The sequence below is a fragment of the Malus domestica genome, chromosome 11, assembly GCF_042453785.1.
Source record: "Malus domestica chromosome 11, GDT2T_hap1".
In the NCBI taxonomy this organism is placed as follows: domain Eukaryota; kingdom Viridiplantae; phylum Streptophyta; class Magnoliopsida; order Rosales; family Rosaceae; genus Malus; species Malus domestica.
In genome coordinates, this window is record NC_091671.1 from 14,790,078 (window position 1) to 14,809,451 (window position 19,374).

General features: G+C 35.5%; 1 protein-coding gene across 1 annotated transcript; it reads left to right on the forward strand.

Moving 5' to 3' along the window:
• Positions 1 to 7,374: 7,374 nt before the first annotated feature.
• On the forward strand, positions 7,375 to 11,113 carry LOC108169595 (histidine-containing phosphotransfer protein 1-like). The gene is made up of 6 exons (XM_017323095.3): positions 7,375 to 7,470; positions 8,134 to 8,261; positions 8,345 to 8,413; positions 9,454 to 9,528; positions 10,535 to 10,607; positions 10,849 to 11,113. Exons 1-6 carry the CDS (start codon positions 7,423 to 7,425, stop codon positions 10,894 to 10,896), a joined length of 441 nt encoding a protein of 146 aa, XP_017178584.1. The 5' UTR covers positions 7,375 to 7,422; the 3' UTR covers positions 10,897 to 11,113.
• Positions 11,114 to 19,374: the final 8,261 nt, after the last annotated feature.

A 19,374-nucleotide genomic window follows, 5' to 3' on the forward strand; every position in this document is an offset into this window, starting at 1 on the left:
TTTAGGCGTTGCCAAGTTTAAATTTCAAAAATCAATACAAATGCTCAGGGCACCACTTTTCTTTAAAATGGGGACGATGTTCGCCAGCTCTTCGACGTATCGAGCTGTCTGAATAAACCCAGCTTTTAAAAGTCAAACGAGTTCATCTTTTATGCCGAGTTGTACTTCAATCGAGAATCATCGAGATGGTTGGCGGAATGGTTTACACCCAGGTTTGATGCGTAATTCATGTTCAACTAGTGTGCGATCTAAACCAGGCATCTTATGGTAACTCCAAGAAAAACAATCATTAAATTCTTTAAGCAAATTACAAAGCTCAATTTTTACATGTTAGGGTAACAAAGCACTAATGAACAAAGGCCGTGGCTCTTCGGCTGTTCCAACATTTATTTTCTCTAATGGATCTTACTTGAGGTTAACTATCCTCGAGCTTGACTAGTGCAACCTGAACTTTGTCTAGTGATTATATGGGGCCGTTGTCTTATTCGGCCAAAAATTTGACTAAGTTAACAGCCGAATATGGGTGTTTGGAAATAGCATACCAGTGGGCCAGCAGGCCTTCTATGGTAGATAAAACCGCGGCTCGACGTCTGTCCTGTCTTTCTTTAGACAATGTCGGTGATCAAATCGGCCAACCCAAGTCTCGCCAAATCTTGATGGACAGTCTTGGCGCCTACCTCGATCGTTTTCTGGACCGAAATTCAAGTCAGTCGCCCTTCCTTGTTCAAACCCTGTAAGGTAATATAACCGAAATGATCATCATAATACCATGCCTGAATCATATTGGCTTCGAACAGCTGATTATCAGCCGGATGAACCACAACTGATTTTCCGTCCCAAAAGATGAGAACTTGATATAAAGAAAAGGGAATGCAATTCGTTTGATAAATCCAATCCCGATCGAGCAATGCATTATACTTGGTCTTGGAGTCGACGATAAAAAATACGATTATGTGATTATGACCCGCAATGTTTACCTCTAAAGGGAGCACTCATTTGGTTTGGCATTTGTCACCTACGAAGCTACTCATGGTTATTCCTGATGGGATGAGTTGGTTGTTGGATTGTCTTAATGCTTTCATGATGGATATGGGCATGATATTGACCGTCGCCCCACAATCGACGAAAATTTTAAAGATTCGATAACCTTCAATGTGAGCCGTGACATACAACGACTTTAAATGTTAAAGATTAACTGAGGATGAGCGGGGAAACAATATGGCCAGAGCTACTTTAAGTTTGTCATCGTTATTTGCTTGCCTATATTCGGCGGTGGCGACGAAATCGACTTGTGTTGCTTCCTAGGCAACCACATCACCATCCAAGAAATTTGGTTGGTGTGCAGTTGGCTGAAATTCAGCAAGTAGAACATAAACCATATTGATTTCCATGTTCTCAAAGACTGAAGAGCCCATTGAATCTTGGTCGTCGTTTTCCGGGTTATCGATGACTGCAACATCTTACGTTAGAGCATCCTCGGCCTGATCATCATGTGCCTCAACAGGTACTTGCTCTTGTGATATGTAACCCGACCTTGCTTCCTTCTGACTGTCGTCTTCGAGCTCGTTTGTTTAGGATGTCTGACTTTGCCCCTACAGTGCATTACGAGTTCATTCTTCATAGGCGATCCAGACGTCCCTTGTGTCTAGGTAGGTGTCTAGACGTGCCACCCGATCTTTTTCATTATCCGTAAGACCAAAGAGACATACGGCCGAGAAGACTTCGAAGTGGTGTCGTAAGTATTGAAGGTCTTCAAGAGAAAAATGAAGCTCGGCCATATCAATGTCCGTGTATGGATTGACCTCGAAGCTAAGGACCCTAGCTTCTCGTAGGTGCTGGATCCTGGCCTTCATTGTTGGATCGATGGTATTTTGGATAATCTGTTCAGCATCAGGACAAGTTAGTGCCAGGTCGAGAGCTTCTTGACATGCCTTGGGTAGGTCATACAAATCGTTAGCTGTATATTATTTATGAAACTCTCTCATGTACTCCAAGGATTCGCCAAGGAATTGAGGGTGTAGATTCCGTCGAACTTTTATTAATGACTCTTGCGGGGGTAACAAGGGAAGTTTGCTTTCGGCGTCTTTCCCAAACTGCTCGAAATGAACTTTCATCTCCCAAGCCGAATGAGGAGTTTGATGCGCTTCTCAGACTTTTCAATGGTGGTTTCAAAGTCGCGATCGGTTCCCTTTCGCCTTTGTAATTCAACCATGATTGTTGGGGTTTGTCGGTCATCTCCGCTTCTTATTACTTTTTTCGGGTGCCATTTAGGTGATAAAATGGTCTGGGTTGCCTGTCATTGAGCCATGTAATCTATCCACTGGCGTCGACGTTTTTGAGATTTTGATAGTGCAGTATACATACCAGTGGGAGAGTTGTATCTGTACCAACGTTGGTCGCGTGGCTCAGGCGCCTTGAAGGTTTTTTGATTCGCCGATGAACTTGAACTGCTGGAATTACGCGAGTAATAATCCTCGTTATAAAATGGCACTTCGAAATCAAGACGTCGTCTGGCCGAGGTAGGGCCGTCTGTCCGTTCCTGAGGACCGAGCCTATCGAACACTTTCTGGCTCTGGCCTTCGCTAAGTTCCTTTGGAGGTGTCACCGCGGCCTTGGATGGTTGCCGTGGTGTTAGAGTCTGAGGCTGTTTCTCCTTCGGTTTGGTTAATATGACTCGCGACTTACAATTGCTGCCCAATTGCCCAAAACCATCGGCCTGTCAATTTCTTCTACACTAGAGTCTGACATAAATTCAACTACGGCCTTCCCTTTTGAGTCGTGGCTGAGAGTTTTTCTTTGGGACGTGTTGTATTGGGACAAACTCGGCCTTCCCTTTCCCTTTGCTCTTGGGCAAATGGGCGTCTACCATGCCAACTGTTGCTGAAGGGAATGGATCAACGTCGATCGTCATTTGTTTTTCAGGAAACTTTAGCTTGCCTTTATCAATCTAGCTTTGAATATCATCACAGAACACGACGCAATTGTTTGTGGTATGCTTAGTCGAGTTATGGTACTTGCAATACATCTTTCCTTTAAGCTCTTCGGCCTTAGGAATGTTATGTCCTAGCCGAAGTTTGATAATCTTTGCTAACAACAACTGGTCGAAAATTACATCACCTTGGTGATATCAAAAGTGTAAACTTTTGATGTTTTTACCATCTCTTCAGTGGGTGAGCGGGTTTTGGCATCCTTATAATTAATTTGAGTCAATGCCTTGCAGACATATGGTTTATCTATTACTATCTCAGTCACATCCATACTGACATATTGGGAATCTTCGCCTTCGGCTGATGCATAGCTGACCGTAGGATTTTTGTAAATCGTTCCTCGGGATGGGGACTTCGAGATCTTTTCCTCTCAGAGCAAATAATCATATTGCTTAACATGTTGGGCTAATTCGTACATACCTCGGAAGTTTGCCCTCAAAAATTTCTTTTTGTACTCTACGTCTAGCCCATTTAGAGCAAGCCTAACAAATTCGACTTCGGGTAGAGGTACTCGGCACCAATTCCTGGCCGATTTAAACCTTGTAAGATAGTCCATTGGTGACTCATCAGATGCTTGAGCCATCCTAGCCAATGAAGAAACTGACATTTCCATCCCCAACCGATAAAATTGTTCGTGAAATTTCTTGACTAGCTCCTCCCAACTTTGGATGGAATTTGGTGGGATGTTGATATACCATGTGAATGTTAAGCCCATCAACGAAAAGTTGAACAGTCACAGTTTATGGAAATCACTATTAACATCTCCGCATTACGCAGTGAACTGGGCCACATGTTCTAACGAGGACAAGGACAATTCTCTAGCAAAAAGGCTGAAATCTAGGATCTTAAAGCCTTTAGGATATTCGAATTTTTCCACATAAGTTGGATATGGATGGATGAATTTTAGGAACTTCGACCCCTTTTTTCATGGCTAAATCAATCATCCTTTGGACCTTGACCATATCGACGGATTCTACTTCCACTCTCTGGTTGGATCCATCTGACCTATTACTTGATCCTTCTTTTTTTTTCCAAGTCAATTGTTTTAAGCCGAGTAGATCCTACTTCGACCTGTAGCAAATTACTTTTGAGTGGAAATTGTCGAGACTGATCAGCAAGTCCCCATGCGAAGACTCTGCTAACTAATAATTCAAGCAATTAGGTGTATGTCTCACCATTACTTCATATTACCTCGAGCCAACTGTTCAGTTTTTGGATAACTGTCTGTTCAACCTACTGAGATTGCTCGTCAAGTCATTTTCGAAGAAACGACCTAGTTGGAGGGTCAGAGCCTTCACCACCGTCTTCATTGTAGTCCTTCATTATTCCTTCAATGAAAACGCCTAATATTCGGTTGGGTACTTCTATGTTTCGGGGTTGGGTACCGAGACAAACTTCCTTTTCTTGGTGTGTCACACTTGTAGCCTCAAAGGTCACAGTAATGGGGGGATTTCGCACATGTCACACTTCTTGTCCAGAATTCTGAACTGGCAGATCGGTCGTTGACTTTCCCATGATTATTTTCTTATTAACTGATCGTGTCTCGATGGTCATGAACTTTGTAGTTTTAGCATTTGGTCCCGATGGGTGTGCCAAAATGTTGACCCTAAAAACTACCAAGCCTACGTGGCGCGCATGCCGAGTAATTAATAAGCTAACTACGTCATTCAGTTATGTGCAGGGCATGCCAACTCAACAGCTAAGCTAGGCCGGTAAGTAAAATTTGTTGATGTTGCTTTGGGTGCAATGCTAACTTCTGAATCTTGCGAATGCGGTCGATGAAGGAACACGTCTCGGCCTTCGGATTCTGGAGCCTGAAGACAAGGCTACTAGTTTTGCGAAGTTCACAAATCATCGGCGCCAGATTCGGTTACAATGATTATATTCGTAAGAGTATAAGCATGCCGAATCGACATCAAACTATACGAACACAAGTACTCAAAAGAGATGTATGTCTTGATGGTGAATGTGGTTCGGCCGTCAGAATGCCGAACTCTAAAACTCACTTGCGAATATCCTATCATAAAACAACTTGACGTTCAATGTGTCAAGCCCAGTAACTTGTAACATCTCACCTCGCCGAGAAGGCTAGTGAGATGACCTCTGCCAATAAGAATTCACAAACCCTTCTCGACCGAAACTTGGATAGATAACCAGTCGGCCTCGACGCAATGTTGTTTATCCAAACTAAAGGTGTTCCATGGTTGGCTGATTCTACGGCAACAGTGTTGTTTATCCAAACTGAAGGTGTTCGCCGATTGCCTTCACAATGCTGTTTATCCAAACTAAAGATGTGTCGGCGAAAAAAGAAAATAAAAATCTCAAGGTTGGTGAGAGGTTTAACGTATAACGAGGGTTTGCGCAGGGTAGTTTGTGTGTTGAGTTGGAGAGGCCTTGAATGGTGCACTCATGCCTCTATTTATAGTAGCAAACCTGCTTATGATCAAATCAACACTATACTCGGATTAGGACTCCTTACCCTGATCCAATCTCATATCGACCAATCCTACTCCTATTAGGACTTTGAACTCAACCCTTTATCAGACCACATTTATTCCCAAGTTTCAGCATCCTCATCCTACTGAGACTCCTTATTGTATGAGGATTCAACTACCTCATCCTAATAGGACACGGCCGGCCCCTAAGCAAAGCTTCCGGGCAGAGAACAATTCTAAACTCGGCCCAAACCAGTATTTGGGGTCCAAACATCACATCAATAAAGTTTGAGTTATAAGTCCAATCATATTAAATGCTCATACTCAAAATTACCAAAACTCAAAATTTGGGTATTGACTCCAATGTTTCTCAACCTATGTAAATACTCTCAAATCTTAAAATTCAAAATATATGTAGGTCGATGGGGGTTTATTGCATTCCAAATTTATATTAGTCATTATATTCAAAATTTATAGACTTTTGCAAAGGTTTGTTTATGTGATAGACTTTTGTAGATTTCGTAGACTTTTATTGATTATTAGAAACTCTATGAAATCTACAATTTTTTTAATGGTAGACTTCAACAAATTTTTGAGAGTTTAATGAAGACTTTTGTAGAGTTTAAAAGGAGTTTAAAGACTTTGTAAGGTGGCAGTACGAAGTTAAGGTGATGAGGACTGTGACGGGGGGATGGTAGTAAAGATAGTGGTGGGAGTGGTGTCGACGACTAAGGTAACATGGTGGTACTATATAGGTGGCAATCATGGTGGTCGTGTCAATGGCGGCAGAAAGATGATTGTAGGAGGTTGTGGTATGATGATTATGAGTATGACAAGGTGGTGGTAGAGGAAGTGATATGATGGTCCAACAGTGGTGATGACAGTTGCAACAATAGTGGCGATGGCAGCAACATGGTAGTGGGGATGGTCATGGTTAGACATGGTGTGATGGAAGTGGAAATAGTAATCCTCATTGCATTATGGTGGGTGGTGGAGTATCAAAGTTTATGAAAGTCCATCAAAATCTTATAGGGAGAGTTTGGATTTGCTATGACATAAAATATAGCATAAAAAGTGAAAGTCCATAACTTTTTAACATCCTTTAAAACCAATGAACTTTTGAATACACCTAAACTTTTGTAGATTTGTAGAAAGTTATAATGGAATACCACAAGATTTTTAGAGACTTTTTAGAAGTCATAAAAAGGATTTTTTTTCCTTTTTTCAATACAATGTGATTTATTGATTCAGAATACACCTGAGTTTTTTAATCAGGTAAACTCCATTAAATCCATACACAATGCACCCCTTTAAGAATGGAAATCTTTACATAAGATATGCTTTTAGCAACATAGTACACCATACAAATGCAAAGAATGACGAACAATAAGAGGAAGATTTGAATGAAGCGTCTAAGCATTTAACCCATCCGAGATTAAAGACTTAAATATATACTAATCTACATGGTAATTTTACACCATAAATAACAAATCAAAGTAACAAAGTACTATATTGATCAAAGTTGTAGAAGATTGAGTAACAATGAGATTTTATTCCAGCCACGCATTCATTAAGAAACATATAGAGGTCGTGTGCTTCAAATTCCAAGCAGGCACTAATTCGGGCAAGTTTCTACCTTAGCCCAAAAGATAACTTATCAGCCCAAACCGAACTAGTACTTGGTATGAGACCAGCCCATATATGAAGTAAAATTCATAGTTCGGGTCCGCCGGGTTTTGGTTGAACCGGTCCCCACTTGACAATCGTAGTTGGTCAAAAATGAAGAAAGTAGCCGATCAGACAGCGCGAAGCTCATGAAAACCGAATACATGCAAAACTCTCTACCATACGAATTGACCACTCAGACATCGTATGAACCATGAAAACAACATGAATCTCAGTCTGAGGCTATAAAATCATGCATGCATATTTCTCTTTCGAGACAGCATTACCATCCTTTAATCTCTCTCTCTCTCTCTCTCTCTCTCTCTACTTGGAGAATGGCTGAGCGAGAGCTCGAGCTACTCGTCGGCTCCTTGGAACAACGAGTAATTACGTTCACTTCACCCCATTAGTTCTTTATTCCGTTTATTTGCTAATGGATCTGCTTATGTTTATTTTGATTAATTTATCTTTTTAAGTCATTGTTTGGAGTTTGATGTTATAATTTCTTCCATCCGTTGCAAGATTATATGGATGTTTGTGTCTCCCTTAATGAAATGCATATATTTTATTAAGAAACAAACTTAATCTATTTTTTTTTTTCTTTTTGTTTAATTAACTTGGGAAAGAGTATATTTTATTGATATGAAATTTCAGATAATCTATATATGTTCAACGTTAGGTCAGTGGTTTGGATTTTTTTTTTTTTTTTTTTTGTGACTTAGGTCAATATTCTCAGTTTTAATGTAACAGAGAAAGAAAAAAACATATGATAATGTTAGTTGTGTATCAAGTAGTCTTTTCGATTACTTGAATAAAGATTATGATATCAAAGAAGGGTTTAAACACTCACTTACTTTCTCTGCAATAAAGAGGCTGTAGTTATTGCTTTTAAACAATGTAAGTGTTACAGTAATTTAATTTCAAATTTTACACTCACTTTCTCTGCCACTTTTTTATACTTTTTCTCAATTATTCCCCACCGCAGTTTCGCCTTGAACACATGCATAGGAATTTTATAGACTAATTATCAACCATGCTTCCTGCAGGGCATTTTTGAAGACTTTTTTGGTGACATGGAAGCGTTACAAGAAAAGGATCCTCGCCCTTACGAAGATCTCTTCGCTGAGTTCTTTACTACTATTGAAAAGAAAATAGAAGAGCTCGCACCAAATCTGTAATTTCCTTCACCATTTCCTTTAAGAATAATCAAGTGTTTTTACATTATTTATATATTGATTGGAGAAAATTCAATTTTAGGAGTGAGGCTAATGCCAACTATGCCATGGTGCAACATTTCTCCCAGAAGATCAAGGAATGTGCCGAGACGTACGTAATTGATTGCTAATAATTTCATATTAAGCTGTTTCGTGTATGATATATGTGTGTGTTCTTAAATAATATGCTTGTGAAAAAGATATTTGGTGTCTAAGATCTATCTAAACTGAATCACATATAGTGCATTAATTTATAAAGCTTCTACATAAGTAAAATTTTAAATAAAAATATTATTACCATCACTGGCGGAGCCACATGAGGACTAGAGTAGTCCTAAGCCTACCCTGACTTGAAAAAACAAAATTAGTATTACACCTATTTCTATTGCTTTGCAACTCTTCTCAACACTTATCTAATTATTTATCTATCTTTTCATCCAAATCCCATCCTAGAATTAAGAGTAATATTTCAAATGGTCATTTATTACAAATCAATAAAACTCGTAAATTAAAACCCATCATTCATTTTTAACTAATAAAATTGTCTTTTACTCATGCATTGGCAGAGCTATTCCCCATATTCTTCTTGAATTTCATATATTTAGTCATTCCAAATCCCAAACTTATTGAATAAAGGACAAATAAGGTTTGTAAAACTCTATTATTCTCTATAAAATATTTGTTTCTATTCTATCCCACCTTACTTGAGTTTTAGGGCTTGCAAAATTTTTAGTAATTCTTTCCATTAATTTTAATAATTTTTTCAGTAGTATAGAAGACATCATGCAATGGTTTTAAAATATGAAATTTGTCAAGAATAATTATGATTACTATAAATATATAAAATTATCTCTGCATATGTTAATTTTGACTACTTAATTATTTGAATATTTTTATGATGTTTTTGCATTCATAATTTTATAACCACTATTTGTTTTTTTCTTTTTCTATACTTGTGTGAGGCCCCTCCTCACAAGAAATTCTGGCTTTGCCACTGATTACCATGCATCCGCAGATAATTTATAGATCATGATCATAAAAAATTTAATTTTCATCACCTCTCCATTTTTTGTTGTGCATTATATAATAACCTTTTGCTTTGATCAAACTCAAAAGCTAGCTAAGATTGATGCGTTAATTTTGGACTTACAGTTACGGTTGTACTCGGTTGGCCAATTACTCGCAAGACCTCTGGGATACATGTGCTTCAGAAAACAACAAAGAAGAGTAAGACTTTGTTCCCTCACCATATATCATATCATATCATTCATATATATATATATATATACAGACACACACACACACATCAGCACTTAATTAAGCTTCTAATTAACATGTTTAATGATCAGCTGATCATGTTCTTCGACATATATAACCAAGTTTGAGGGAACAAAACATGTTTTCAATTTCCACAACCAACAAAATTTCAAATTCTTCGTCAATTATTTAGAGTAATATATTGCCTTCGTCTCTTAGACGATTATAAGTTCTCTATTTTTTTCTTTCAGAACAATGGTAATTTCAAGGAAAAATTAGTATCTGGTCCCTAGTTTTTACTGTTCATTGACTAAGACCTTATTAGTTCTCAAATTTTGATTCAAGTCCTTAGCATTAATGTGATAATGAATTTACATGTTTATTATATAATTTTTTAATATAAAAATTAGTAATTAATTTAGGGTTTAATACTCACACCTCTATTGAACTTCTAATTAATTTTCAATTCAAACGTTTCCAAAATAATAAAAAATTAAATTAAATTAAGTTTGTACCTATTAGTTTTTTTTTATATATAAAAAGATTCTCAGTTTTTTAATCTTAAATGTACCTATTCATATAATTTTTCAATTTTTTTAATCTTAAATGTACCCATTCTCAAATATATCAATTTGTTATATGTAAAATGTACCCTTTTTTTAATATAAAATCCATTCAAATTTTTTAATCCATGTTTAAACTTATATGAGTACATTCTTTTTCGTTGATTTGAGAATGTATCCATGTTTTGGTACAATAACTTTTTTTGTTAATTTTGGTTAATGTACCCATACATATATGTGTATATACACACACACAGTATAATAGAGAGTATAATTTATATTTTATTATTTTTAATCCCATAAATTATGGGTTTTATTTAAAGTGTCCCTAATTTCAAATTATGTATGTATGGTTTTATAGAAACACCACCCTTTATACAAATTCTTGTCTAAGGAAGGTGTTGTGTTTGTAGGTGCCCGATACTTTTTGAGAGCCTCAAGACTGAATATTATGCCACGAAGGAGCATCTGACTCGCATTGCCAAGGTACTAAACATATAATTTTTAACTAATTTGATCTCTTCTCAGCTTATATGCTATAGGATAATTAATGTTTTTGTTTCTTCAACGCCTTATGTAGATGTCATATTTATCGTGCATATGATAAAAAATAAATACATACATTGACTGATAATTTCTAGACTGGACAAGTACAGAGATACACACTAATTTTCATGGTAATTGACTTCCCACGAATCTTCTAATCTTCTTGTTTTTTTCCCCACAGCTGGAGCGTGAAATGTCTGAAGATGAGCAGGCTGAGGCTGGAAAGTAGAGAGTTCTCGATCGCTTTGTTCGATCGTCTCCGGAAGACGTGATGTTTTCTTTGTTTTAATTAGCCATGGAATAAGTTTCTATCAGCATAACTTACTTTGTTATAGACTGATTTATGACTTGCTCAATTTATGTTGGGTTTGGCATCTGAACTAGTTAATTTGAATAAGTTCACTGTGGAGTGAACTAATATATATATTGTGCTAAGAGTTGGTTAATTTTCTACCTATTTGATAAGTTTCTGTATATCTTATTATTAAATTTGGTAATATTATGTGTTTTTCAATATTATTTTTATGGCTATTTTCTACTTTTCATGGTCAATTTTAGGTATAAACTTGTATGCTATAATGTAGAGATCATAAATCTTGTATATAGGTTATACGACGACACTCACACAAAGAATGAGCATATGTGAGATACACACGTAAGGCTCAATTGTTATGTGAGTCACTCCATATACGGATGTTCCTATACAACGTTTTATGATATGAAGTAGGGGCATTATGTTATTACTCAGCATGTTTGATGTTTCTTTTGTAATAGAGTCTGGAGAGTCATGTTTCTGTCAATTAAACTAGTGAAACTTTCACCCTTCAACTTTCTGCTTTCTCTGCTGTTGACATTGACTTACCAGTCTGCCCCTTTTCTGTCTTTTTATATTTTACATAATGTTTTATGCTGCATTCCTCATGATTTCGTGGAAGAGCATGAGACATGAAATTTATAGTCAGTGAGTGATCTGTTTGTTTCTAATATATTTGTACTTTTTTAACTTTGCGAAAAATGACATTATTAATTTAGAATACCGTTAAATTGTAATTTATTGATTTATTAAGTAGCGTATAATAAGACCTTTAATATAGGTCTTTCTTTTTGTGGATCACCTAAAACCGACTGTGCTTTGAAAAAAAAACTGCTGTGAGAATAAGCGGCTGTGCTGTGAGAATAAGTGGCTATGAAATAAATCAGCAGAGTGTTTGGTAAACTTTTTTGTAAAAGTGCTTTTGGAAAAGAAAAAAAAACAGTCTGATAGTGGGTATTTTCATTAAAGGAGCACTGTAGCTCCGTGTGCTTTGAAAAAAAACCAGTTTTTCAAAGCTGCAAATAGCAATTTCAGCTTTTTCCTTTGATTTCAGCTTCTTCTCATAGCAGCTTCCAAAATAAACCTTTTTTTTTAGTTTACCAAACACCTAAAACCCTCACATCTTTTTTTCATGGGTGTTTTTTTTAAGCACCTCACTCCCAAACCACCCCTTAAAGACCATCTTTAACCTTGCGGATAAAGCTTAAAAATTTAAGCTAGCAAAATTTTAAGTCATAACCCAAAAACTATTTTTTCCTTAAACTCTTAAATAATGATTATAGTCTAATTTTTTAATCCGAGATTATTAAATAATCATTTTAGCCTGAGATTATTAAATAATCATTTAAGGCGACAGGTTTAATTTTGCCCGTCAAATCTTTTTTTTTGCCATTAGATTTGATCACATTTGATCACAACCGTTGGATTATAAACTTAAATGTTGGAAAATCTAACCCAAAGATATATTTTCTCCAGGGGTTTAAAGCTTATATTTTAAATTTTATCTCATGGATTGGATATGGTCTAAGAGTGATTTTCTAGAGGGAAAGAGATCTTCTTTTGATCTCTTCCACCATGGCCATCGGATCAAGTAATCTGAGTCTTTGAAATTTTATCCAATGGCCCACCTATTTTGATCCCTTAAAAGCTATAATAATTTTTTACTGTTGGATGAAATTTCAAAGGCCCGAATGACTTGATCCGATAACCTTGGTGGAAGAGGATCTCTTTCCTTTCTAGAGCATGTCGAATAACATTTTCACTTTTAGGTTTTTAGCTTGTATTTTTTTTTTTTTTTTTTTATGGTTAATAGATAGAATGAAAATATAGAGGACTGAAACAACCCAAGTGTTTTCAACTAAAAAACTGCTATCCAAGTGTTTTGAACTCGAGATATTTCGGGATTATGATTATCTCCCTCCTCTTTCTATCCCCTTCCATCTCCTCTTCACATTTTTTATTTTGTCTTTCTCTTTTTATAAAAAATTAATATAAGATAATGACGTGACTTAACCGTGATTGTTCAAATAGGAGGAGAGGGAAAGGGAGAGAAAAAAAAAAGGAGATAATCCTACTCCATCTTGATGGATAGGACTTGATCTTGCAACCATTCTTGAGTTCGAAACTTCCCACGCCTTTTACTGTACCATTGGAGAGTTTCCAATACTGTACCTGTTATTCATCACCTACCCACCCTCACTACCATAGGAATGGAAAAACAAAAAATAAATTAATAAATTTCAATAGTAGTACATGCCACTTAGTATTATGGTCTGGTTGTATTCATTTTTGCTTAGAAGTGAGAAGTCTTTGGTATGAATCTCGTGGATGACGAATTTGATACCAAATTAGGCTGCCCATTATGTGGTTTAGCCGAAATTCCTCTCTCCCTAGTGTAAAAATATCGATCGATGTACTCAAAAAACAATTTCAACAGTGGTACCATAGAATTTTGTCATTAATAGCATTTTAGCCAACGATTATAACAAAATGGATAATACGTATGTACTCACTAGTGAGTACCATAAATACTCACTTTCTAAGTTGTCCCAATCAAAAGAAAAAGTCTAAGAAAAATTAAATAACATATGCACTATTTTTTTAAGAGTGGTGTTATCCACACACCCCTTATTGCCTCCCACACATCCATTCAATATTCGGCCGTCGAATTTAATAAATTAAAAAGATCAAAGAAAGAAACTAACAACATATATATAAAGAGGTAAAAATAAGTATGCAGATAGTATCACCCATTTTAAAACAATAAAACAGATGTTAAAATTTTATTGACCGAAATCTAAAAAATGAGTACTTAATTATTATCCTAACAAAAGTAAAACAAAACTACCGTTTTAGCCTTTTAGCCCAGTTCATTTTGGGCCTTTCCAAGCCCAAGAAAACATTTTGACCCTGGTCCTTTATCAACTTCAACTTGTTCGCGGCCCAGCATTCCTCTTTGCACCGAAGGAAGAAGATTAAATTGGAATCAAACTTTGTCATTCACAAGATTCAAATCTACAATAACTTAATCATAGTATTAGGTGACAATTATACCAGAATTGAGTGGCTCATACTGATACAGGATATGCACTTCGGAATACCCAACGAGCACATGTTGTTGGATTGATATTACAAGATTTTTACCGATTCGAGTGTTCAAATGTTTACAAACAACTAAAAATCTTACTCATGATTTCAGACATGTTTACTTATCATAAATGAGAAAAGTAACGAAGTGGAAAACTTAAAAATAAGACAAGGAAAGAGAATCCAAACAACAAGTTAATCTGATTCCGTATTTTCGGTATTTGATTACGGATTTTAATAAAAAACTTGCACTTCCCCTATTTCTAACAAGTAAGCAAAAGCAGAAGCCTATTTTAATAAATGTAGATGGATCAAAATGATTATAATTCTTATTTATGGTAAGTAATTAGTGCTTTAAACAAAAAAAAGAGACTACTCGCAATAGTCTAGTGATACTCATTTTTACTTGTAAATGAGAGATTTTAGGTTCAATTATCGGCAAATGCGAATTTGAACCACATTATTGCTAAGACGAATTTGAACCATATTATTGTTAAGACGAATTTGAACCACATTATTGCTAACTTATTGTAAGGCTTACTCTACTCCCTCACCTTTAATGAAGATACTATCGTTTGTTAAAAAAGTATACGCAGAAGATGACTGGTCATGAAATTTTGGGCCCCCGATGCAAACCATCGGAATGGTCCCTAAACTCTTCATATGGATTTATTTGAGTCTGGTTTTTTAAGGACTCCCAAAAATCATTACAAGAATTCGAAAATGTATATAGTCATCTTATAGCACCATTATTTAGCATAATCAAGATTGAAACATAAGAACAAGAGGACATATAATCGAAACACATAATTTTTAATTGCATCAAAGTATTGCTGGAAAAATTTAATATTATTGTACTATAATATTAAATTTTGTTAATTGATATAGGAAATTAGAAGTGGTGCGTTTGGTGAAAAGATGTGTATATTTTTAATATGAACTGTTGCAACTTTACATTTTTCATGAATGATCACATACTTTGCAAAGAGACATCAGTGTCAACTTTTATAAATTAGGAGGCCACCCTATAGGCATAAATCACTTTTACATTCACATATTCATACACATAGTGCACTAATGTTAGAGAGTTTTGTAGTCTCTAAATGAGTCTATATGAGAAAGTATTCAAAACAATTGTGGTTCATTAGAACCTTGTGATTTGGAGTACTACTTCTACAAGGACATGGTCGTATTCTGGAGATACACCTCAATCAGCCATGAGCACCATAGTGGAACGTAAACTTGTCTTAAAAAAATGTCTAACATTTGCCTTGACTAATTTTCAGATTTTTCTAATCCATATTCATGTTCATTTGACATTATTTTTCACTATGAGCATTCATTAAATTTGGCATTTAGTTGCATAAATGATTTATTATTTTTATATATGACTAAAATAGTAATTAGAGTCCATTTTCCAACAAGTATCACAAAAATATTACTCATCTGACATTTTTACAAGCATATTAATTACCTTACATAAGGATATATAAATTTTTGTGTGTAACTTTTGAAAAGAAAATATAAATTTTATGTGTAATTTTCCAAAAAAAAAAGGACCTTTTTTATTAGAGTGAAACAAACAATGGACTTAGTTATCACCAATCCAAAAGGCTAAAGTTAAAATTTATAAAGTTATATTTGACTCCAAATGCATTGGTGCAAATCAACATATAAAGTCAGAATTTACTTTTAGCTTCTAACTCTTATGCATTAGAGATGGACAGTCAATCTTAGAGCTAAACATAATTTTGGTATCTCCCAAAATGGAGGTTCCACTTTTAACTCTAGAGAGTTATATATAAAGTAAACAATAACTTTGTATATAGCACCAGAGTTATACATGATGTCAACTTTTTTGGTGTATTGGGGAGGGTTTTGAATGAAATTTAGAGTCAAATATACCATTTGACGACGTACGTGCATGCAGGGTATCCTTTTGTTGTGCAGCCACCACCAACACAACACCCAGATGTTTTTGGCACCAACTCAATTTTAGACCTAACAAAAAATGGGCAATTGGAACTTTTCCACCCCATGACTTGGTATAAAATGCACAAGTGCAATGCGATCGTGGTTGGTAAAGGGCATAAAATTTAAAATCCAAACAAAGGCATAACCAACCAATTGAGGAAATTTTGAATCTCAACTTAAAAGGGTTTGTCTTTTAAGGACATTTAGTTTCTTCCTATTTTATTTTACCACTCTAAAGTTTAGGTTTGAATTGGATTAGATAACTCATATTAATTTTTTTTTCGTAAGGATTGTAAGAGATTAGTTCTTCGTCAACATTCACGTGTGTATATAGAGCTAAATGATTATTCAATTTGAAAGGACAAGAAAAATGTATAAAGAAAATTTGTCCTTTTTAATTCTACCATTTTGTAGGAATTGAAAGGGATAAGTTATTAAGTTTTCTTTACTAGTAATTTATCTTCAACTGTTAAGTTGGAGAAACATTTGTTTATTTTATCCTCATATTTTGAATATAGTGAATTATTTAAATACCAAACGAGTCGTTGGTCATTAAGTAGTTTTCGAATCGTTATTAAAGAGAGCTCATTCCTACTTGATATGTTTTTTTTTATCAAACGATAGATTTATAGATTAGATGTTAGATTAAGGAGTTAATGGAGTTCGAAACCACGGTGTAATGCAAAGGCAACGCATATCTCCACCACTGTGATAGAAGGTCACTTGATATTGATGTGTAGATGATTGCAAAAAATGGTCAATACTATTAGGAATTCTAAAGCCAAATACAAATGAAGAAAATTAATGACATTGTTTTAAGTTGTAACGGTAATAGTGCCAAATTTCCCTGCTATTCGTCACCAACTCCTTCCTTTGGTTAGGGTCTGGCATGTCACCCCCCCCCCTCTCCCCGATCTCCCCCCTTTTCCTACTCCTCTCTAACCTGCTACCCCTCCCTTAATTCCTCCTCATTCCCTCCCATCTTGTCAGCTTATCTCCACTTACTTCTTCCTAGCCCCACTCCTTTCCCTCCTATCTTATATGTCCCCTCTCTTTCATGTTTTCCTTTTCAGTAACCCTCCTTAATTTTCTAGTTTCCTTGAGTTTGTCTCAACCTCACTGAGCTTGTCTCAGATCTGAGCTTTTATGTCATTTTCTTCCTCGTCGTCGCCAGTCCTCCACTGTTGACCTTTGCTACCCAGCCCATCTTGTGTTTCCACTCGACGGAGTAATTTGGTATCGGGTGGTTGTTAAAGTGCTTTTAGCACTATTTGGTAGGATTATGGGTGCGCTTTTTGCGTGGGAGGATTGCTCACATCATTTTTCGTTCATCCAGCTTATTCTGGCTTCTTGCTCTTGGTGCTGGTGGCGGATCGGTGATAGCAGCGTAGCTACTATGGTGGAGGCGGCAGTATTCCAGATCTAGAGCTTTTTATTGTTGTGGGCTTGCTCTTTTTAAGCTTTTATGTTGTATTTTCTATTGGACTGTCTTTGGGCTTTCTACTTCATGTAATATTTCTTTAATTAATAGAAATTTCTTCGATGAAAGAAAAATTGAACAAAATTAATCAACTATACTAAGTGAAATTTTGCGATGAAACTTCACACATATACAGACTACACGTCTATATCAATTGCCCATACAAATAATTCTCTACATGGGCCAATATCCAATATTTATGATTAAGATAGATATTATTGATGCTACATGGGCCCTAAGACCAATATGGCCCACTCATATGTAAGGGAACACCTACGAACGTCAGGGAGAGGTGGGGAGGGCGTCACGGTGAAGGGAGAGTGAAGTGGAGTAGCTATCAACCACTTGTTTAGCAAGCAAAGCAAAGGTGGCAAAGCACAAATTGCACAATGCTCCACCTACCACAACCCATTTTCTCCATCATGCCCCTCCTCTCCCCCACCAAACTCTCTTTCTCATTGTTTATAGACATTGAACAGATTCGTGGCATACGTTTTTTTTTTTTTACACAACGTTATAAATATATTTTTGTGGAGCTTACTTCGTAATATATTTCAACGATTTGAACTATTTATTTTTTAGATATTCCCTAAAAAATTATATTTATAAAAAATTATCTAAATTTGAAACCATATGACCGTTGGATTAATATTCGTTTTGGGTCTATACATATTCACCCACTTAATCCTATCTTATTCTTGGTTTTTTCGTTTATTGTTCTACTTTAATGACACTTGAATATAATTTTGGTCATAATCCAATCATTTAAGGGTCGACTTTCCTATTAAGATATAGGACATGTACACATTTGTTTTGGGTTGATATTCCTTTGCGTAGCACTTTGAAACAAGGAACGATAGATATTTAAAAATGGTCTTAGATTTCGTCATAGTTTACAATAGGTCCATACACTAGAAATTCATGGACTGAGGTTGCTGAATTAAAAAAATAATAATAATAATATACATATTCAGAAAGCCTTTAAGAGAGAGGATCTTCATTTTTTAAATGGAGATTAGTTGTGAGGCTCACATCACATTGAACTTCAACGATCTAAACCGTCTATTTTAAGTGGGATCTTATAGATCATCCTTGCAAAATATTAGCCAATTTGAAAATATTTGAGACATCTAATTAAGTTCAAAGAAATTGACGAATATTTTATTTTATAAGAAACAATGAAATTTCATCGTGATAATTAAATAGGTAAATGGTTTCGGAATAAATAGAATTTTTGCAAGGATGAATTATGAACCGAGACTTACAAAATAGATAGATCATTGAAGTTCGATGTGGAGTGGACTCTGCAACTAGTCCCCATTTTGACCCAAAAATGAGGATCCCTTTCGTTAAAGGGCATATACAGATCCAATTCTAAATATATGTTCATAGATCAATTTAAACTAAGGTAATAGTTTATGAACCAAATCGAAATTAGGGTGAAAGTTCATGGATCCTGTCAACATAATCAAAATAAGATATCCCACTGATGGATCAATGGTTTTTGTTAAATTCAGGGACCCCAATTAATTGAATTTAGATCATGAACCAAATCTAAAATACAGTAAAAGTTTTGGACCAATCCTAAATATATATATATATATATATATATATATATATATATATATGCTCCAAGCGTTTGCTTCGTGCATCAACAATTAAAAGCCATTAATTAATGTAGCTCCTACCTTGAGATCTAAATTACACAAAATTGTCAATTTCCAAGCGTGTGCGCAAAAGATTGACGATGACATTTTTTAAGCGAGAATAGTTCATCATAATAGAAGGTAATTTCACATTTTGTATAAAAATGAAAATTTGAAACCTTAGGGATGTTGTTGATCGAAGTCATT